General features: G+C 35.1%; 1 protein-coding gene across 1 annotated transcript in view; it reads right to left on the bottom strand.

The window, feature by feature from the left end:
• The window catches only part of ARID2 (AT-rich interaction domain 2), a 66,502-nt gene that overhangs the window by 31,423 nt on the left and 10,970 nt on the right, over positions 1-24,109 (bottom strand). Inside the window, 8 exon segments of the mRNA XM_010172014.2 lie at positions 1,016-1,183; positions 1,543-1,752; positions 1,832-1,928; positions 3,082-3,332; positions 3,417-3,483; positions 10,675-10,742; positions 13,460-13,678; positions 14,537-14,670. Coding sequence (XP_010170316.2) covers positions 1,016-1,183; positions 1,543-1,752; positions 1,832-1,928; positions 3,082-3,332; positions 3,417-3,483; positions 10,675-10,742; positions 13,460-13,678; positions 14,537-14,670 — 1,214 coding nt within the window.

The following is a 24,109-nucleotide window of genomic DNA, read 5'->3' on the forward strand; positions in this document are numbered from 1 at the left end:
CTTCCAGATTCACAATCATGATCCACGGTCTCAGTACTTTAGAGTACTGAACGTGATTTAAGAGTGGCACAATACTCCACCAGAACAGGCACATATACACAGCAATTATTTTTCCAATTCCTAAGTAGAAGCAAATACAATGTAAAGAATTTTGCTGTGAAGTCACATCAGTTCCTTCTATTCACTCTTGTTCATCCCTTTAGTCACATCCATTTCCAGTTGCTTTCACTGTGGTACCTGCACCCATTCCAGAAACAGTACACTTAGACATGCAACCCAGTGTCTGTCGTAGTGGTTCTTTCTCCTTTTTTTCCCCAGAACTAATAGTTATGGTCCATCTTGTGTGCACCTGTGGTATACGTGCTTTTTTTGGTAAAAATAGAATGAGGTACATATGCCACTCCCCCTGACCAATAGCAGTTAGCTGTGCCATCAACTTCCAAAGGGCCAGTATTTAATCCCAAAATAAAACTGCAAAAATTAATCACAATTACAATTTAATTTACAATTAAGAAAACTCTTTTCAAGCTTTAAACAATGGCTAACATTTGGTTCACATCACATTAAGCTGTTTAGCAGCTTTAACAGAGGCACGATTCTGTGTGTCTATCTCATCTCTACAGTTCTATCAAATACTATATTACTGCCCAATAAAATTCTGTGTGAAACACAATATAGAATGGACCTTTAATTCTCTGCAAATTGTGGGAACAATCTAGTAAAGATACTTTTTTCTTTCCACTGAATAAGTTAAAATAAAGAGTGTAAATAGCTTCCAGTAAATTTTCAGATTAACAACTGAAAAAAATTAAGATTCTTTTAAAGCTTGTTTCACAACAATATTGACTAACATAGCTTTATATTTGCTTCGTGAACAAGTGTCTGAAAAAGACCACGTTATGCATAATGCTATACTTATTTATGTAAATTAATCAGAAACCTACAGAAGACAAAAATCATACATGCCATATAGGAAATTTTGTAGAAGAGTATGTTCTCGTGCAGTGATACTAACCTGGGACACCTGTTGCATGAGCCTGTGAAGAACCATGATCCATTACTTGTGGTCTGACATCAGGTACTCCTTGCTGGCTAATGCACTGGTGTTCAATGAGTTTTACAGCAGTAAGTGCATCAGGTCCAAACATCTGGATGTCCATAGAAACCAGACATACTAATGTATCTAAAGTATGAAATGTAAAACCGACAATGACATCAGGACAAAACAAATGAATGCTGCAGGGACATGTTGATTTGCTTTAAAATTGCCATGTGTTGAAAGAAAACAAGTCTTTGCATGCTTCTGTAGATTTTTACACACCTCCCTCATGGCATTAAAAACAAACAAACCCCAAAACTCCTTCAGAAGTTCTAGCTTCCCTAGTTATTGAGCATCATCAATTTCCTGAAGACACAGAGTAAATTTTAGTAAAACTTCCTATTCTAATATCCATCTCTAAGCTTGCACACACATAATCAAGCCACATTTTTAAGTCTTTTTTCCTACAGAACTGAGAGTAATAGGCTTTGCTTTTCCCTTACCTATGCTCTTCTCCACTTTAGCAATCTTTGAGCAGGCCACTTCTCCCATTTCTGTGAGCATGTATAGCACCTCAAGTGCTGAGATTACCAGCAGCACATCTGGTAGCGTGAGATGACATATGATCTCTTTATAGGATTCTTGATCCACATATTCACAAATTAAGACACCATTATCTTCAGCCTTACAAAGATTTGCCAAGATTTCCATGCCTAAAGAGCAAATACAAAATAGTTTTAGACAGCAGTAATTACAATTCTAATACAACAACAGAATAGCTAGAGATCTTACCTCTCATTTTTAAAAATCTATCCCTTGACATGAGGCATTTTGTAACTGTGTGGAACATTAGATGAGTAGTTTTGAAATCAACAGGATCCAAAAGAAGCTGATAAGAAAGAAAGAAAAAAAAAATCTATGACTAACACTATCCATAAAGTGCTAATGGCTCAAATCCTTAAATAGGCATATCAAAATATAAGATTCAAAAGTGTTTAAATGACATTTGTGTTCACAAAAACAGAACTCTGAGCTTTTTATTGCAGCTAGCGTTTTGAGCCCCTTCCTCCTTTTCCACTCTGAAGCAGCAGTCTAATTTACACTTTCCACTGCTGAGAATAAGGAAAATAGCTTTATTTCCAGGCAGTCAACAGTATATACAAATATATTTTAATATCCAACAAAGAACAGAACTTGAGGAATCACAAACATTCCTCCCCAAATGCTATCACAATTGTTCATCCTGTTTCTACCTACTTCTGCTTCTCAATCAGAGCTCTCAGGCACTGTAATATGTAGCAGTGATTCACAAATTCAAGAACTTGATTCACAAGAAGCTGGATACATGGTAAATGCAAACGCCATCTTTGTTTCCAATATTCAGCAGTGGACCAATACTTCAAGTCTTACTCTCTGATATCTGCCCATTTAACTTATCTATTATATCTTGAAATGTAAGGAACACCTGAACATGTTTACCTATAAAATCGATATCATTTATCTGTACAATAATATAACATACTGAAACAGTGTATTTTTATTACATTCAAACCTCTTTGGAAAAAAAAGAGATGCCTCACGTGATTCAGGCGATATACCCAGTGGCATATGACTAGCTCAGTGGTGCCCACCACACACATCATAAAACCCTCCCCTAACCCCTTTCTCAAACATAATAATTTGAAATTATGACTAAAGGTTGCAATTATAAAGTGAAGAACCTAGTGTACAATCTGCAGAATTCAACTAAATTCCTTTCTTCACTCTGGGAAACTCAACTGAAAATTATGCACTATGAATATCATGTATCTCCCTATACAATCAGTCTTCTGTACGTGATTCTATTTAAGCAAACCGAAATACACAGTCTGTAGTTTTGTTTTGGCCCTGAATACTTGTTTTCAAATCGCTATTCACAATTCCGAGAATAATTTATTTCCTGCTTCATCCAATGATCAAGGAAAAAATAATTCATTTAATTAACACTAAAGCACTGCTTTTATCAAAAATTATTTTAATTGTTCTGTTTTGAAGCACATTACCTCTGCTGCAATATTTCCCAGCGTGTCAAGCCCCAACTGCCGTAGAGAAATAAAATGACTATGAGCAGAGAGTAGCAGGAACCGAAGACAAGTACGATTAGCTGCCAAAAGTTTAACATTTCCCTCTTCAAAAGAAAGATTACGTAAAATCACTGCAATCTGAAGTACCCGCTGCCCTTCGATATCATTAATGCCCAACTTGCGAGGTGGATGAAACAAGGATTCCCAAATCCATTCTTCTGATGGAATATCTACAAAGTAAATAAATAAATTTTAGTCCTTCCTTTGCTATATTTACCAACAAGTGTGTATTAAGGTTAGTCAACATGTCTCACCTTGAGATTTGCTTCTGTCAGAAATTAGATCACGAACTTCAATATCCTCAACAATATCCTTCCAAAACTGAAGAAAGAATTAAAAATACACTTAATTTCTAGGGGATTATATTTCTTTAAATATTAATTATTTGTATTGCCATTACTTTAAAATATTGAAAAATATATGAAAAGGCTTGCTGTTTAAAATTTCCCTGTAACTTGATTAATCTAATCATAACAGTACTTTTCACTCATGGACAGATATGCAAGCTGTTCAGCACTTTACATTAAGAAACTCTTCCTCTCAAGCACCACAAGTACACATTCATAAGGAACCAACACTACTACAGAAGTGCTTTGCTGAAGCACATACAGGAACTATATGGACAGTTTTCCACAAAATAATTAGATATACAGCAATTATAAGTGCAAAAAAATACAGTTCATCCTCCTTCACCTCCTAAAAACACTGAACTCATAAGGCAGAAGATGGTGACTCCTCTCAGTTTCAGATTTTAGCTCCTGCTAGAAGTACAACAGTCAGATATCTATCTGGAAATACTCTGTAAAGCTTCTGCTATGTTTTCTACATCATCATAAATCAATGAAAAGAGAGAAGCAACAACCACCATCCCAAAAAAATGTAATGCTTCAGCAGACTGGAATTCCAATTACTTTATAAATATATGGTCTAATCTGTGTAAATGGTTGTTACATCGCTAGTCCTGTTAAAATTCAGGAACAATCATGGGATTAAGTTTTGCAAGCTAATAAAAATACATATTGTGATGTATATTAATATAAAAATATATAATGTGTATATTATAATGAAAATATAAACATTCCTTTGACTAATAAAAATTTATACATTCATTTGACTCACTAATGAAATACAGCTCCTCTTTTGGCTACGATCACAGAATAAAACCACAAATAAATCTGGGTAAAAAGGGAAGGATGGAAAGCACAACCAGCTGAACAGCAGGAGAAATTTTGCTATGCAAATGTAATTACTAAATTACAGGATTCATACCAAGCTTGACACTATTATTTTCTTGAAAAAAAGAATACTACAGATTTTCTAAATTGGAAGGAAAATAATTTTATTTTCCACTGCAATGCTGCTAAGTGACATCCAAGTGCTGTTTAGTAAAGAGGATTACTTGCACAGAAAGGATTATTTCCTCATTTTAGCAAAGACAAGACCAGCCAGATAAAAATGTAACTACTTCTTCTGACTGATTTTTCTAATTAATACTGAGGCTATCAACAAGAATTACAGAATACCAAGGTATGCAGGTAAAATCTGTAGAATTTACTTCATTTTGAGCTGCCTTTGCTTTTAGAGAAGGAGACTATTTAAGGAACAGGCTTCAGTCATTATTTTAAAAAGCACACAGAAGTATATTGTCTGGAAATTTACTAGTCAGTACACACTTTCCTTTAGGATGTTTCCTTTTGGAAAAGCAATGAAGACAATAAGCCTTCACATTTCACTGCTACATAAAAGAAAAACCTCTGAAGCTTTTAAAGAATAATTGTTTAATCAGTTAAGGATTTTTTTTTTAAACAAATATTTAACAGAGATACTTAAAGCCTTCAACTTCAATGTGCATCTCTTTGGAAGAGGCCAAAGTCAATCACAATATGATGTTAAAACTGCTGTCACACATTAAATGTTAAAACAGCATCATCATATTTTGCTAGCTGAATCATCCTAATAATCCACTTTTCATCTTTTAATACTTAAGCGTATAGCACAAAGTGAAACCTTTAAAAACCTCTGGCAACATAAAGTCATAAAAGAGCTAATATTTTTGTCTGGCAGGCAGATCACCCTGGACACATTTTCAAAGGGATGGAAAATGAGGATTTAAGATTTTTGGATATGAAGACACTACAGACACTGATAAAGACAAAAACCTCAAAGTCCTATGTCTAAAGGTGAGGACAGGAATACATTGTTTGAAAACCGTACATCTCACCTAAAACTTGCAGAATAAACAGATCCATTCTAGTTGCCCGAACCCCTTCCTAAAGAAGCAGTCTATCAAACAACAGTAGCTGTCAGCTCAGATGAGATTATCTTTTTCAGAAAAGAACATACCTCCTCTCTGTGAGTTAAAATGAGATACACCAAGGCACCAAATAAAGTTTACTTACACATAACAGTTACTCTTCAAATTATTTCATTATACAGTCATACTGTGAGCATAAGATGCTAACCACTCAAACTAGAGAATTTTTGCCTCAGGACTACCTAGAGCATATGCAGAAGCCCTGTTACCTACGTGAAGCACATCAGAATAACATGTGTCCCCCACAGCCCCAGTTCCTCTGAGTCCTAGAGATCTGGAAAGGCTCTTAAAGCTCTAAGGAAGAGAATGTGGACAGTAAGACATGCATACGCTGATAATACAACTCCAAAAAGTTGTATCCTGCCTAAGCAGGAAAGATTCACAAAAAGGATGGAGGTGCACAGAGAATAATGAGGTGGAAAACAGAATTAAATAACCTACATACAATGTTGGTAACTGATATTAGAAGAGAACAAGGAGAAACATTACAAACCCCCAAAGAAAGGCAAAAGTGGAAAAAGATGAGTTAAGTCAAGCTTTCTGGGCATTCCTTTGAAAAACGTACTTGTATCACAAAGGCAAGAAAAAAAACAATTTAGCATCACATGCAATTATTTATTCCCTACTATAAGCTATGGACAGCTGCAATCTGATATTTCATAGCAACAGAAATGAACAAGAAAGGATGAAAAAGTAAACCTCTTCATCAATATCTATATATATAGATATATACACACACATATATACACATTTTAGATCATGGTAACACACTGGTAATAGAAATTTAAAGCTAAAACTTGGAAGCAAACAAACAATGCCTGACAGTGACATCCAGATGCTAAGAGATAATGGACAAAAGTAAAGAACTTGATTCACATGCACAATCCGTTTACTTTCAGTAGAAAAGTTCCTTTGGAAAAACATGGTACATGATTATACAGAATTAACTGGAAATTAGATTAACCAAATTACTGTCCATAAAAACAATTGACATTTGAGTCCACAAATCATATAATGTAGCAATGAACATGACTACTTATTGTCCAAGAAAAACATGGCAGCAACTAGAGTCAACTGAACTTTACAGATCCCTGTGAGAAACAAGAAAGGTTATATTTGAAAAGTATTTCAGGCATTTAAATGTATAAGGATGTCTCCTACGTACTATCTGAGAGAGAGTCAAAGAATAAATGCACAGTAATGAAAATTATTATTAAACTTACACAAAGCAGAAAGAGTTAGACAAGAAAATAAGAACTTCATTAAAAAAAAAAAAGTAAAGTATTACGTAAATCAATAAAGAAAGCAAAAAAACTGCTTAAGCATGGATTTTGGAACTCTACAGGTAGAAGTGGCCTCAAGAAGTCCAAGAACATGAAATCCAAATGCTTAAACTGAAGTAAACAGAAATCAATGGTGCACAATTCTATGTTTCTATGAAGAAATTTAATGCAATTATTCATATACTACTACATCAGATAGTGGGCAGCTGCAGGAAACATGAAAGAAATACCTGAAAAAGAAGCTAGATCTATCTGATTATAAGCGTGCTACACGAACAAGTCGCTCTTAAGAGACAAACTACCCTCAGAAGTGAACCTTGCTAACATGAGGAAATTCAAAAGAGAAATGAAACCGTTAAAAATGGGAAAGCTTCCAGAGTAGATGAGAAAATATCTGAGCAGGATGTCATCAGAGCCTGGGGATGAGGATGACAAAACAACACAAGAGATACAAGATGACTGGCTAAAGGCCAGTTACTTCAATCCTTAAGTAAGACATGAAGTCATTCCAACTAACTAGAAATTTAAGCTTATTGAGAGCACCAGGAAAAAATCAAGAGGGGAGGAAACAACAAATTAACATACTATAAAGGGTAACAGCAGGTTCAGCTGAAATGATATTCAAATTCTGACAGTTAATGGAACAGATTCACTGACTAGTAAAGATATTTGATTCAGTTCAGAGGGAAGCACTGTAGAAAGTGAGAAAATATGTACTGCTGCAGATAAGATAATGGAAATTACAAATTTTCCAAACAGTTTTTTATAGTGCAGTAAGGATTGGGGGGAGGGAAAGTAAAGGTAATTGATTCCCCCAGTGTAAAGGAACATTGTTTTCCATCTTCCCATTCAACTGCAACCGCAGTGATGTTGGAGGACACAACTAAACAGGCAAGCTCCTTTGCTCATGAATATGACTTTACCAAACTAGTAGTCCGTTCTGAAAAAAATCACGATACTGCATACGTAAAGTAGAATGACTTTAAGTCAAAATCAGGGAACAGCAGAACATAAAAATCAAAGTATTGGTGCTGAAACAATTGACAAATTTTTTATGATAAATTAATATAGAACTCAAGAGCTCACTGAACACCAAACTACCAACACTTATTGCATAGATATTTAAGAGTGGGAAAAATAATAATAGTGATGCTGTACCACTCCTAATATGCCAAGATACACCAGAGTTAAGAGGAAAAAAATAGTGAAGAAAAACAATGGTTAGTTTTCTTTATTGAAAAATAATTTTAAAATACTACTATGATTAAGAGACTAAAAATTAAATCAAGCTTATTTTAAGCAAACATTTAAAACTTCCACAAAATATTTTTGTATAAATGTGTAATTCTAAAATTACCCCAATGTCTATATACAGACATTGAAATACAGTAACTAAATGCCTCTATAAAATCAAAAATTCCAAATTTATATTCATATATTTCAATAAGCAGGAGGAGTAGCTTGGAAAAAGTTAGTAAGAGTAGCTATATAGATGAAATGTCAAAGATCCTGAGCATTTCTCATAGATCATTTATATTTGTTTCACTGCATTTCAAAAGCTATTTTTTGCTAACAAAGACTAGGAGTTTGTTGTTTTTTTTAATATAAAACTAACATACCAACACTTAAACTGACATTTAATTGCCAAGAATCCAAGTTTATGAATTCTCTATGAATCCTGAATTTAACACTGAGAATCATTTTCAGAACAGCTTTGAGACTTCTAATATTTCTCTGTCACCTCCACTCCCCCTCCCCTCCAAACCCCAGAACTCCCAACATATGAAAAATCCACTACAGTCTGAGGGTAATGTTTACAAACTCAACAATATTTCTATCAGTTCAATTCCTATTACTTTAGAATTCACATGCTTAAGAAATTGCTTCCCCCAAACTACTTTCTACGAAACTCCACCATTCGTGTACTCATGTCATCACTATACTTTAATTCACCATCCTGCATTTTTCCTCTCCCACTTAAAAACTCTCTTCCATTTTCATCTTTACACAAATTTCTAATTTGCTGCCATTATAGCAGAGAAACAAACTGGAACAATAACCTTACAAAATCAAGACACAAACAACTGGCAGCAAAATAAATTAAAAAGCAAACAAATTAATTTTTAAAAATATAATGTGAACAGTGAAAGGAGGGACACATATCCAATAGCCATTCTATTGACCTTAAAGCTGTAAAAGCAAATTTTACTCTGTCAACCAAATGTCTCTCTCCTATGTCATGAAGCTCCCATAATGCTTCCCTCAACTTCTGTTTTGACACAGCCACAGCTGCAATACAAAATAAATTACTTCCAGTAGCAGGGTCAAACTCATGCTTGAAGTAAGATGTTCCGAAAAATCTGGATTCTTGGCATTAGAGATATTTTTATATCTGGTGTTAGCTTCTGACAAGCTTTCAGCAGTATTTCACTACAGAGTGGTACTATACATGTTGTAATGTTCAAAAATAGATCTTGGAGAGCATCCAAGCTTCTTATTAGTAAACCTTATTGCAGTTACAGTGGCTTTACTTAACACTTGGTTAAAAACATTTATCAGAACCATCTGTCCTTATCTATCACAATTACTTAAGTTTATATAATTAATGAACATATAATAAATTAGAATTCTGTGTAATTTTAAATGTTTACAGAACTAGACATGGCGCTTGTTGCTGCTCTAGGTCAGCAGCAGTGTGTGACAGTTTAGGGTGAAGTCAACACAGAAGCGCTAAGTACTTTTAAAAGAACCCACAACAATCCAAAACACAACCTATAGTACCTTCTGGACATATTTTTCAATGGAAAAAAATACTATGAAGCATTATTTTTCACATTTACCTTCAGCACATCTGAACCACATTTTCAAGTTCATATACTAATTATAACAGCTTACCTTTTATTTTTCTTAACTTTACCTGGGAAATTTTATTTAGGGAATCTATTCACTGATGTTTCAGCAATACTTCTTGTTTAACTAACACTACTATGGTCCAACTTGAACCAAAATTGAGTAACATAAAAACAAAACAAAAGACAAATGGAAAAAGCTTCTAACAATTATTTCTCTATTAATACTGGTTAAGACATTTCAGTACATGAGACTATTAAGAAATTGAGCAGAAACCTGCCTATGAGTTCATAAGGAATTCAGCCGCTTACCTCTTCACATTTTTACTTAATAAAAAGCATAAGTTACCAAAATACATTTTAATCTAGCTTTCTTCTATTTTAGCTACCTAAATCACCTGAAATTCAATTTAAGGAAATTTTATATCATAGCAGATTATGATGAAATGTCAAACCTCTTTCAGGTATAATATATTTCATGCTCTCACTGACCTCACAATGCTCATCTAGAATAAAGAGGAAGCTTTATACAAATAAACTTTAGTTATATTTTTACCTCATTTCATTATTTGTGCAGTAGATCATGCCCTCTAGTGGAAAGAGAAAAAAGCCTTGTGCAAAAATAGTTCAACTGAAACAAGCATGCAACATTGCTAACTTACTTAAATTTGTCCTGTGCTTCTTATGTGATGGACTTATTTTTCATAATCAAGAATGTTTCTTTACTGATCACAGCAGTTTTAAAAAAAGTATTATTGTTTTCTCATGCTAAATAGGTTGGCTAGTTTTCCTTTTTCACCCACATATTAGCTTTCTTACAAAAACAAACGCAGAATCTCTTTATTCATTTGCCTGCACTTATTTTTTCTTAATACATTTCTTCCTGCTTAGCCAAACATTTTATGACAACTGTGATTTAGTGTCCTATTAGATTTAAATCAAAGGAATAAAGTTGGGAGCAATTCAAAAGACATATGCTAGTATATCTTATAATTTTCTCTTTTTTAAACAATTTGAGATACCCACCATATGCAGTTAAAAATTATTTTAATAGTTTTTAAATTACCTTAACAAAATCTCTGTCAGTTTTCTCCTTCCATTCTTCTCCAAATACAGCCGAAAATGATCCTAAAGCTTTAAACACAAAAAGCAGAATTTAGTAAAATAAAAAATGAACATTTTTGTTTAACTTTTTACTAAACCATAAACTAAATATTCAACAACACTACAGACTCTTCCAGTGTTTCCTTTTCATTTTAAAAGAAGTCCTGTATTAAATTGCATAAACCAATTGAAATTTCTATAGCGCTTTAATTAACTGCTACTACAGTTTAAACTGAGAATAAATAGTCCATAAAGAATGGACTAGTTTGTGAACCCTTTAAAAAATACATAGGAAACTTCCATAGCTCTTTTCCAGGAGTCAAGATGACTGCTCATTTTTCAACCTCACATCAACAACCGTTTTCCATGTGAGCAGTATTAGCTGTAAACACTATTTCAGTAATTAAACAAATTCCAACTAATGTTTTCTAAAAATCATAGTAGTAGCAGTGAGATTTTGACAGCACTCAGTTGAAAGTCAATATTGAGCCAGGAAGCATAATGGATGTTCTTGGGTGTTTGGTGGAGCCACTACAACAATTTTTAATCATCACTCTCTGATTGACTCAGTCAATCCAAAAATAAGCTCCATCTTGCAATAGTTCTGTAATGAACTAATGACACATTTAAGTTATACTTAAACATTTTGGTTCATAATGCTACACTGTTTTGAACAAAATGCTACAAATCTTAATTAAGCATTAATTAAGCTTAATCGACTTTCAATTCAGAGAATCCAAACCAAGGCTTATGCAGCCAGCACTCCAAACTGAAGATACTATATACCCCCAAACCCCTAGGGCTGCCCTATCACATGCAATATAATCAGCATCTCAAACTTTATGGGGAAAAAAAAACCTGAAGAGATATTTTTCTTGTTACCTAGAAGCTGTGAATTATAAGTACTAACAATGATAAAACCTTAAATATAGACAAGCCCAATCTAAAACTCACATTAAATAATGTTAATCAGCTATTATTTATTTACACTTGAAATTATCGTGACAGTATTTTCATACTACCTGAATTTGCTAATTACAGATTTCATTTAATCATCAAACTTGACAGATTTACCTTCATTATTTATAATACAAAAGCACGTAAGAATTTCAAATCAAAGCATCATGCTTCAGAAATAAGTAAACACACTCCCTCTTTCTTTCCTCAGTTTGTCCCAATTAGTCCTCTTGTGCTGCTTGGACACTCCCTGTATTTATCCAGAAGATGTAATCAGGCAAGATAAAAATGAAGTTTTTCCCATGGAATGAAAGAGCAAGCCCATTACAAGCTCGTCATTCCTCTTGGCTTTACCTCAAATATTTTTCAATATAAGAAATACTAATACAGGCCAGCTCTGGAACGAGCCTGTGCTCCAAGTCTCAAGTTAAGAATGTAAGAAAACACTACTGCTGCAATATCCAAGAAAATAACGAAACAGCAATACAAAACTTGATTAAATTCTTAAGTCCATGGAAGTTCCATCAAAAGAACAGGGGAGTGATGGCAAACTCAAATCTAGACAGCAAGCATCCTGGATTCACTAAAATGCAGGACTAAGTTTCACTTTAGCTTCCTTTCAAATACATTTCTTTGAAAGTTCTTGTGACTGGGCTAGATGCAGACATTAAATGTCAGAGATCTAACCATGTCTGAAGGGCATGGGTACAAATCAAACATGTAAGAGAGAAGCTGGAAAGTGCTAATGCAATATTGGGGGGAGGAGGGGAAGCTACAATTCATTATGTAAAAATGGTAATGATTTTTTTTAATAAAGTATACAATGTCTAACACTGATTCTTCCCCAGAATTTTAAAACAGAATCTCTGACATACCACACTATGTTTATGCTTACACATGCAAAGCAGAGTTATATTCAAATAAATACGATTACCTGTACTAGCAGACTGAAATTTACTTAACCAAAAAAGCTCATTTGAGCAATTTCTTATGGTAGTAATTTCTGAAATACAGCCAAAAAAAAAAAATCTGTACATAAAACCAGTACATACTTCCTGCTCGCCACCACACAACAGAAGCTAAGCTGTTATGATTTTAGGATTGTTTGGGTTAATTTATATTTTTTCACCTTTACTTGGCAGACAAGACAAACAAGCAATTAACAAAGAAAAACTTGTCATGGAGGTCACACTGAACAAGTCAAACAAAAGAATTTATTTCACATACTGAAGTATTTTGATGGAATAGACTCTCTTTAAAAATTTATGTGCTAACACATTAAGTAACTCAGCCTCAGACTGAGATTTTTATCCCTTGAGTTTTCTATTCTGAATTTCACTACAGTTGAACACGTAGTGAATTATCAGGATAAAAACCTTAGTGGGTCATTGTTTTCAGATTGCCCTTTTTAAGTTTAAAATTTGTGACTACTACTAGAAAAGAATTATGAAAAGTCAGCATGATCCTACAAATTCAGAAGAAAGCAGAAATTACTACAATCAGAGGGAAATCTGATGTTTCAAATTTGAGCATCTTGAACAATTAAACACTATCACTGATAAACTAATCCTTTCACATTTCACTAAACTGTTAAAACAGTTTTAAATTAACTAACTTAAAAGGTATTTGTAGTGTCTGATACAAACCGTAACTGTGGACAAGGTAAAAACAAAAACTAGAGATAAGTATATTATGGTGCAATAAATGATACACTTTTTGATTATCAAGTATTGTTAAAGATGCTACAACAGGTATTGACTTTTTTAATTGCAAAAATGTTACATACTTACTGTCATCAAACACCCCAGCATTTGCAAGCAGTAAAGTGATGATTTTAGGGTCCTTTTCAAGCTGCATAACATGCTTGCTTTCATTTGAAAGAAGAGTACATACATTAATTGCAAAGTCCACTTCATTTGGGAGTCCAGATAACAGTGAAAGCACCAATTTATTATAGTCATTTGGTGAGTTAAAGTCCATAGACAGCCCATAGCTTTGACGAAGGTAATCTAAATAAGAAAAAAAAAACACATTTTCATACAGCTAAACTAATCAATATTCAGATGATACATTAAGCAATATTATTATGAATGATATGTACTTTATAAAAGTTTATTAAGAAGGTATTGTGGGTTGTAACAAGCTTTTACAGTGTTAAATTTATGTTTTCCATTTGTCTTTGGTCAAAATGCTGAACACATTCTACTTAGCTGTGTACCTTTCCAATCAATATTAGATCCTTCATCATCTCCAGAACGCAATACTGCAGTATGTTCTTTGAAAACGCAAACATTAATTGAAGCAGAATAGAATTGTCAATTTGGAGTCACTTTCTACACAACAAATTACACATCCATTCCACAAGAGTCCACCAGCTTCTAATTTGTTTATTGGTTCAAGATTTGTACTTTGGTCTCTAAATTGCAATGGTGGTCAATCTGGCTCTTTACTCATGCGCTTTATTTCTTGGCTTTTAAATATTAATCAATCATATGCTCAGTTCAGGTATTTGGCTCTGTAGAGAAATTACTGATGTAACAGAAACACAACCTATTGATTTTCACAGTATGTTGTTTCAAGACAAGTAACTATTTAGCCCTGCTAATTAGAAAGAGAAATATTTGTAAAGAAGAGAAATAGTTTATGGATTTTCATATTTGTTTTGTTTTGGTTCATAGTGGAAAGGTTTTTGAGTGTATTAAATTAATAACTTGAGTGACCCACAGATTAGGTAGTTTTAATAATATTGTAAATTTAGCTACACACTATTTCTGTAGCCTGTCCATATAAATATATATTTATATATACACACACACACACACAGATATATATATGGAAAAAAATAGCACTTTTCCTCAAAAATGTACCTGACACACTGTGTTGCTGGTAGTTATAGGATGTTGGAATTGCACCAATAGGAAGTTGTGGCTTTGGATTGCCTGGTTGTACCTCATCATCCTCCTCCCCAAAATGATGAACTTTTTCATACTTTTCTAGATAACTGGAATTAAAAAAAAAAAAAATATTTTGAACATATATACTACACCTAAATCCTTCCTCCCCCAAGAGCTGAACTGACAAAGGAAACAAACTGTACAAACATGAGAATTTACTGGAAACAACAGTCGAAGTGGTATAAAACATAAAATGCGAGTCAAACTGACAATAGGTGATAGAGAAAATGCAGGTATGTGGAATTATGGATTTAAATATTAAATTTCTTCACATTTCTCAACAACAATCCCTAGCTAAATTGCAACCCATTGAGCCCTCTTGTGACTATTTCCCAAATCATCATTTGCTTTTGCCACCCAAGATGGCTCTGCAGGTGGAAGCATCATGAAAACTACTCTGTGCAATACGTATACGGAGGTCAAGTCCAGGAAAACACTTACTTCTTTTCATCTGACTTAAACAGAAAAAACATACCAAGTCCTAGCAATTACAGAAGAGTAAGAGAATACAGGGATATTGAGGGCAACAATTCAGGATCAGAAGTTCTGAGCCACAGCTGCAACTAATGACTACTGGAAATCCCTTCAAACCCCTTAAGAAAAAAATGCTGCTATATTGTACACAGAATGGACTACAAGCACAGAATTTATATATAACAAAACAGGCAATCAGCTTGGTAAATTAATTATCTCAATTAACAGTTAATTTAGCATTAAATCTGTAACTTTCAGAACTTTTTACACTCCATTATATAAAGTCAACTTTAAAAGTCCACTGTAGCTTTAACTTCAAACGGACATATAGCTGCAAAATCCTTCATGAAATTATTCCAAAATCAGAAAGTTGCCTAAATTTACAAACTTCAATTGTGCTGAAAACTGACAATATCAAGTCAATTGAATCATAATAAAAATATTATATAATCAGGAAATAATGTAAACCACTATCTTCCTCTTTGTATATGCCAAAAATATTTCATATATTCAGAAAAAAACCCCAAGTTTTTGGTATCATTTTTGTCAGTAGATACTGAAGTCAATAACTCATGGTGAATCAGAAAGATTTGAAGAAAACTGCATACCCATTCACATCTGAGGAATGTTTCAGATGCATTGAATTAGTAATTATTTAATAAAGTGAGGTATCAGTGACAGAACCATAACTTCAAAATATTAGCAAATATATATATTTTTAAGAAATCGGTACATTCCAGAAGGAAGGAAGAAAATTCAGAGTTACTAAGGCATATCATGGTGCACTGTATCACATACAACTATGATTTGTCTCTGACCAATGATCAGGATATCCAAAGTACTACGTATGTTCTCGTTATCTGAACCACTGCTATAGTGCCATCTTTATTACATAGACTCTTGAGTAAGTTAAGGAGTCAGCAAAAATCTTCCCTGCACTATCATTTGCTTGTAGGGACTAAAAATTGCATTTAAATATGGTTGGTTTTTTAATCTTTAAACTAAAATTCCTCATTTATGCTAATTACATTTCAATTTAAAATCTGCAAAAAAGTAAAATCCTATAAAATTAAGTTATAAACAACTTTTTAAAACTCGTAACTCAACACCCTCCCGCCCACCAGTTTTTTTAATCTAAATCCTGATTCTTCTTTTTCACTACATTTTCCTTTTACCCCACTTCTTTTCTTTCCCTTACATTTTATATCCAAAGATTAAAACCAAATACAGTCTATAGCTTCTGTGTGGCAAAAGGTGATTCTCAGCATGAGTATCAAAGACACTACTCCAAGAGAAAAAAAAAAAGTGCAGCTGCCTTCTAAAGAACTGATATTTTGTTGCATTAAAATGATCATTTAGATAGCCTGACCTAAGTAATTACATAATTGTTTTCTTATTTTATTTCCTTGTTGCATCTTATCAAAGAGGTAGAACCATAGCTTTATTCTGCTTTATTATCTGCTACAACTAAACTTTTATTTCAAAATAAAAAATCCTTCCACTACTAATGAATTGTTAAGCACCCTACAAATGAACATTACAACACTGAACACTGAATCTGGCAATGACACATACAGAAAAAGATTAGAAGTGACAACTTCCATTTTCCATAGAATCATTTACTGATAATGTCTTAAACATTTTCAGATAACTTAAAAAAAAAAAAAAAAAAGCCCAACAACTGACACAAGTGTTTTTATATATATATAACGTGTGTGTATAAACACACAGACACACTGGACAGCACAGTAAAGCTCAAGTCAGAGCCATGCACAGGCTTTGCATGGGAGATTGATATTAAATATAGCATGAGGTTAAGCCATGTAAAAGGAGTTAACAGAGAAATACAGGAATATAACTGATACAAATATTTTTAAAGGCATGAAGCTATAGTAGCATAGCTAAACATTTTGAGTGCACAGTCAAAATCCGAATGCCTGGCGAACAATGCACCATGCAATCTTATGTGTCTCAACTCCATGCATATCTCTACTGGTTTCTCAAAATAACCATGCAGACACCCTAACACAGCTACAAAAACAAGGTTTACTGGAATAAAAGCACCTATCACCGATTGTGAAAGCGAGACATCCATTATTTTAAATCATCTAGAAAGTGTTTTATTCTTCCAGTGACAGAAGCATTTATTTAAGGCTCATTGTTTTAAACTGTGTACACCTACATACTGACCAGCATCTCTTCCCTTTTCTAAACCCCAAAAATACTGTACTGCTGAGGAACTGACACAATAACCGGTGGTTTATGTACTCTGACAGGCTAAATTCACACCCAGTGACTGGTATTTTAAGACAAACTTAACAGTGGTTTCTAAAATCCTGAGAAAGGACACAGTTATGTAGGATCTTGAACTATGTGCAAGTCTAATAGTACATAGGACCACGCTGGTGTACCTGATGAAGTTTGCCAACGATACCAAACTGAGTGGGGAAGTGGACACTTTGGAAGGGAGAGCCACCCTGCAGCAAGACCTGGATAGGCTGGAAGAGTGGGCTAACAAGAATCTTATGAAGTTCAATAAGGACAAGTGTTAAGGTCTTGCACCTGGGAAAACATAATCCAGGAGTGCAGCACAGGCTGGGATCTACCCGGCTGGGGAGCAGCTCTGTGGAAGGGGACCTGGGGGTCTTGGTGGACAAGCAGCTCAATATGAGTAAAGAGTGTGCTGCAGCAGCAAAAAAAGCCAAACAGGATGCTGAATTGCATCAACAAGGGTACCACCAGCAGAGACAAAGAAGTCATGATCCCACCCAGTGCTTGTCAGGCCACACCTGGAACACTGTGTTCAGTTTTGGTCCTTGCTATGCAAAAATGATGAGTTCAGGCTAGAGAGGGTCCAGAAAAGGGCCATATCAATGATCAAAGGATTAAGAAGCCTGTCATATATGAGGAAAGGCTAAGAGAATTGGGTTTGTTCAGCCTGGAGAAGAGAAGGCTTAAAGGAGACCTCGTTACCATGTTCTAGTACTTGGAGGGTGACTACAAAGAAGATGGAGACTTCCTTTTTACAAGGAGTCACATGGAAAAGATGAGGCGTAATGGGTACAAGTTACTCCTGGGGACGTTCTGATTGAACACAAGACAAAAGTTTTTCACAATGGGAACAATCAGCCTCTGGAATAATCTCCCCAGAAAGTGGTGGATTCCCCAACACTGGACACTTCAAAGGTTCAGCTGGGCAGGGTGCTGGGCTGTCTTGTCTAGGCTGTGCTTTTGCCAAGAAAGGCTGGACCAGAAGATCCTTGAGGTCCCTTCCAACCTGGTATTCTATGATTCTATTAGTATTTCTAATTTACCCTGGTCCAAATGGAACCATGGGAACAATTAAAATACTTTCAGTTAAATGCTGCTAACTGCAAAAGTCTATAGACTTCCTTCTGCCACCAGCATTTGTTCACTGTCTTTCAAAGAGTTCAGTAAATCACTCAGTCTGTCATCACGGTTTGAATAAATGAGTTTGTATTGTAATTGAGGTGACCAGTGTTGAAAAGATGATTTCACAAAACTAGTCTAATTTGTGATACCAAGTAAAAAGGAAACCTAGAAATCTAGAACTCATCTTTCCACAAACATATGCTTTGCTTTGTACTCCTACGAGATCATAAAAAGCTGTTGAAATTGAAAAGACAAGTTGAGAAAAAGATCCTGCCTTCACAAAGTTCTGAATCAGATTAATCAAATCTATGAATAAGTCTAATCAACTTAAACAGAGCCTACATAAATGTGCTTTTATGATCAAGACCTGAAGGAGCAGCTCAGAGACAGCTTGACCTTCCCTCCTTCTGATCAGTCTCACTCTTCAGAGAGCTCATTTAGCAAATGAAGAGGATTCTAGGTTGGCTTTCCACTGATTTTTCAAACTGAATAGGGGTGAGGTGAACACTAGAGCTGATGCAGGGGAAACAGCAGCTGTACACAGCTGAGAATGGCAACAAGAAGATATGCATGTGCCACTTCTACACTGGTGGAAGCTACGCTGCCTCAGCTTCTCTAATGGGACTTCAGAAGTGCTGTGGCTAGATCAAATTTCCTTGTATTTGTTGGTCTGAGTCAAAGCTTAAGCTTAGCATAAACCATGTTCATTACTGAATATAAGATTTATTAAGAATATTTAGTAAGATGAAGTAAAAATTCCTATACAGAAACACGTGCAGTACTCAAAATACAGTTTGAACATTTACTACCCTTTTTTTCTGGACTTGTCCATTCTACCAAGAATGAACAGCTATATAAACATTTTTTTTTTAAAAAGTGCCTTATATATCATAAAATAATCCATGTTGTTCCATACTTTAAAAAAAAAATACTGTACCTTATGCTTTTTATTAAAGCCACATCCTAGCAGAGCTGAACAATATTAATATCCTAGATGTGCTCCTCTGTTAATACCTACTTTATGAAAATGTGTTAAAACAGTTCTGCCAAATAAAGAAACTCCAAAATTTCAAAATCTGCTTTCCTTCCTCCCCTCCAAAACCAAACAGTTACATTGTTTTCCACTCAGTTTCATTCAAAATTTTGGGGGGTTAGAAATGTTTTATGTGTAAATTAAAAGACCTTTGGAAACTAAAATGGTTGTAATTTTTTCCAGCGTTGACAACTCTCACAAAGTTCTCACAAATGTCTTATGAAATAATTCACAGGAACCCAGGATTCAAATCAACCTAAAGCGATGATCTAATTTTTCCCTATGCCAAAGTAAGTACCAGCTTCACTTTCTTAAATTCTCAGTTCTTTTAGTTGTTACTCAATTTACCAAAGTTCCACCTCTTCAAAGAACACTGCCTCTTTCCTATCTCACCCCAAACTAATCAAGCCTGCTGAGGAAAAAAACCCTAAAATACAAACAACAAAACAAAATTCAAAAAGCCCCCAACAATCCCAAAGCATCAGTTACACAGGAAAAAACAAACAAAAAAAAACCCCAACCCGCTCCCCCAAAAAAAACCCACCAAAAAAGCCACATGACAAATAGAAGGACGTTCCCCAACTCTAACACATACACTTACACCTTTTAAGATACTGCTAGTTTAGAGGGAGGACATTTCACTATTTCTGAACCATTGAGTTTAACAGCACTGTATTACTGAGTTTCAATAACAATAACCAGACCTTAACAGACTGCTTTAGTATGATTCCTTCATGCTACGTAAGTACCAACTGTTTACAGACAGCTGTACAGACCTCAATCCTCCAAACCCTCCTCTTACTTCCTGCATAGCGAATGCATGACCTAGAATTTCAGTGTAGAGAAGAAGCTTTGTAAATTAGCTTGTAAATGAGCTTTACTAGTCTTAAATTCTAATCTTACCAGTCTGGCATACAGTTACTATGCAAACAGCACAAGAGTTATCATAAAGACAGGTCTTGCTCTAAAGATATAAGATATTTAAGAATAATAAATGGAGCTTTTCTATTACTGAAATATAGTTGTGCAAAAGCACACAAATGGCAATCAGATAGTTAGAAAAGACTAATCCCATGTTTCAAAACAACTTAGATGTGTAGCTATAGACTAGAAATGCATACTTTGATCACAGAAAAAGGTTTTAGGAATTCAGAATGCTTCCTTAATTTAGCAAAGTCACAGAAAATATACATCAACAGTACAGGTTTTAATCTTCCAATCTTCTTTTTTTTTTAATTTCAATGCCAACTGAACAATTAGGCCCTCAAAGAGAAAAAGATTCAGCTAATATGAACGAAAAAGAACTAAAGCAAACTAACTAAATGAAGGATCAGAAAGAAACTACTAATGAAACAAGCAATGTACATGGGATATCAAAGTTCCAAAGACATCTGAGGAGAAAACATAAGTACTATGTTGAAGCCTTGGTGAGAACAGAGTAATGAGGAAAACTGCCTTGTGTACATGAACTGAGAGGCACTCCACACTGTTAGCCTGGCATCTTGAACTCGTGTTAACCCAGTGCATATATGAGCCAAAATATTCAAGAAACTGAAATGCAGTGAAACCCAGCGGCAATTTACAGCCACTCCCTCATTTCGGCTTTGATCACACCTTTATTCTGAGAGGCTTAACTTACAAAATTTAAAAAACTCCACCCCCCCAACCCAAACAAACAAACAAACCCAAACCAACAAAACAACAAAAAACCAACAAAACACACACACACACATCTGGTGGATAGCTAGAATACAGGATATGCAAAGTACTGAAATATGGGAAAATACATGGGCACCCAGAGACACGTGAAGGCTGGCTACTTTTTGAAGGGCAAGTGATTTTAATGCTTTCTGGGAAGATGGTTCCTTTAAGGAGCCCTTGAGTTGGAAATCAAAAATATAATATCCCTTTGAAAATCAAATTACACATTCTGTTCCTGTGACAGAACTTCAGTAAGTCAATTTGTTTCATTCAGGTGTGTGAGAAAATAAGTTCTACAGAGATGGCTAATATTTTTGTCCATTAGAAGTACTTACTTAACTAACATAGGTTTTTATGCAGTCAAGTTATTTTCAGGCTTGTTTTCAGCTATTTGGGGGAAAAAAAAAAAAACTAATAAAAGGAAGTCTACACTAGGTACAGCCAGTGGCATGCAGAGTTTACCATCAACAGTAGGCCCAAATGGGCTTACAGTACACTGCAAGTTCTCAGGCTAGGGTTTGGGGGACATTGCCAGTACCTTTTGAACCTGCTTCTCACAAAAGTGTAGAATTTGAATTAAAAAAGCATCTAGACTTCTGGATTACCATGGTCTGTGACTGAAAATTCAGAGTACACCACATACTCCCTTAGTATTTGTCAACCCATTTTATACATTAGTAAAAGCCATTTGGTTTATTTGGATATTATGTCTTCCTATACCAGGGCACAGTAAATTTGCCAAGTATATATTAAGTCAGTGCCTGGCAAAACAGTGAAGATGGCATCAACCATCACAGTCCAATGATCAATTTCTTATCTTTGTATTCTGCCAAAGGACAAGCAGGTACCATTCCTACCAGAGTTCTCCATCTGATCTTTCTTGGAACTGTCTTTTTGGCAGCGTTATTAGCAGGGGACTGACAACATGAACTTGTACCAATTCTTGTCCATTATGAAGCAAGACAGACATGCTCTTCCTGCTTCCTCTCTTGCATCCCCCCTCCCTATTTGCAATCCTATCAACAACATCATCCTAGATAATCATGAGACAAAATCCTTACTGTAATAAGGATTCCACACTACTCCATACTCCACTTTGTGTTACCCTGTGAATTACTGCATACTTTCTCTCTTTGCTACTAATCTGACATAACTCTTGCCCTGATCCGAAGGACTAAGGAATTCCATGGTGCCAATGCTATGCCAACTAGAAAATTTTCAGAACAAGGGTCCACACTTGGGTAAAACAAAACCAGTTAAAAATATTGGAGGCGGTAGAAGAAAAAAAAAATTAAAAGCTATCTATTATTGTAAGATTTTTAACTTAAAAAACCCAAATAACCTCTCAGGCTTCCAATAACATTCCTCCCTAATATGTGCAGCACACTGGTACTTGCACTCACATGTGGTTTACCCAGTTTTACATCTGACTTCTTTACAAGGGACAACTCATGAATTTGTGGTGCCAATCAAAAGCTGCAACCTTTTTAAAAAGATAACATCGTTATCAGATAATCCATTGTAGTCCTGTACCATGAATCTATGCCTGCTACAGTTACCTGAAAATCTGATCCATTTATGAATCCTAATAGCAGGCAGTATTTTAATCACAGAGAAGGCTGTTTCTCAGCAGGGCCAAAGTGCTTATGCTCGACTCTCCTGCTGCCACTGCAGACAGTGGAGACTGGTGCCACACTCTGGAATAAAACTCCTGCTTAGAACTTAACAAAGCTGCCGCTCCAAGTAACGTCTAACTCATTACTCACCTCACAGATGTCCGTTTACAGAAGACCTGTCCCAAGAGATACCCTAACTCATTCCTGGAAACACCAAACTCAACAACCCACTTCAAGGCTCTACTAAAACTTTTAGCATACACTAACAAGCTGCCTCAAACTTGATTTTGAGTGTTTCACTAGTGTCATCAGCAATCTCTTCAGGGCTTTTTGCCTTGGCCCTGAGGGCACCATGAATTCCAAATCAACAGTCACATCCAATTATTGTCAGAACTGATGCTTGCAGCTTCAAAACAATGTTTGTGTTTTCCATCTTCACACTGACTAACTCAGAAACCGAGTATCTCGTATAATGCGCCCAGTGAAACACTCCACATGTGATTCTCAGCAGTATTTGTTTGATTTCTGGCTTATTATGATCACCTAATAAGATGGGCTAACAAATCAACACTCTTAAAGCTGTACTTGGCCAGCTTAACAGATGAGTAAGAAAATCCAACAGCTGTGTTTTTCAAACATCTGGCCTGGTGCTCCACTACGTGGCTGCAGAACACTGTGCAGCCTGGGCTGTCCCGTTCCAGAGTCAGTTCCCAGGCAGCCCCATCTGACCATATGCACCATTCCAGGGACTCCACAACTCCAGCCTCCACCCTGACATCATTCTGTCACAGGTTAGGCCAATTATGAGCAAACTCGGAAGGCCCTGTGCAGATTGAAGGTAGCCCAAGACCTTTGCATACATCCACATATAAACCGCAACTGCGTACACTGGTATTTAAATGTGTTAACAACATTTCACAACACAGGTTATGGGAGACTATACGACAGACGGTCCAATTTGTGGTTTCCTTGAAATTTGGTTAAAAAAACCTACCAAGAAGCCTTTACAAACAAGAAAATCAAATACATGCTTTCATTAAGTTCTGAACTTCTGTTAAGGCACAATATATTATTTTTAGAAAAAGAGGTGTAAAATTCATGAGCATCAGCAATCCTGGAATTTTCACTTTGTTAGACATTAGAACAACGAGAAAAAGATGGGACGCTTCTAAGTGTGAAAAAAAAACCTCTAGAGTCACTGAAAATACGTTCTTAATATCTATGGGAACACCAAGAGGGAAGAAATTAAGACACTATTTTATGCTTTCA

Source organism: Antrostomus carolinensis, unplaced genomic scaffold (genome assembly GCF_000700745.2).
Source record: "Antrostomus carolinensis isolate BGI_N321 unplaced genomic scaffold, ASM70074v2 scaffold3107, whole genome shotgun sequence".
NCBI classification, from domain to species: domain Eukaryota; kingdom Metazoa; phylum Chordata; class Aves; order Caprimulgiformes; family Caprimulgidae; genus Antrostomus; species Antrostomus carolinensis.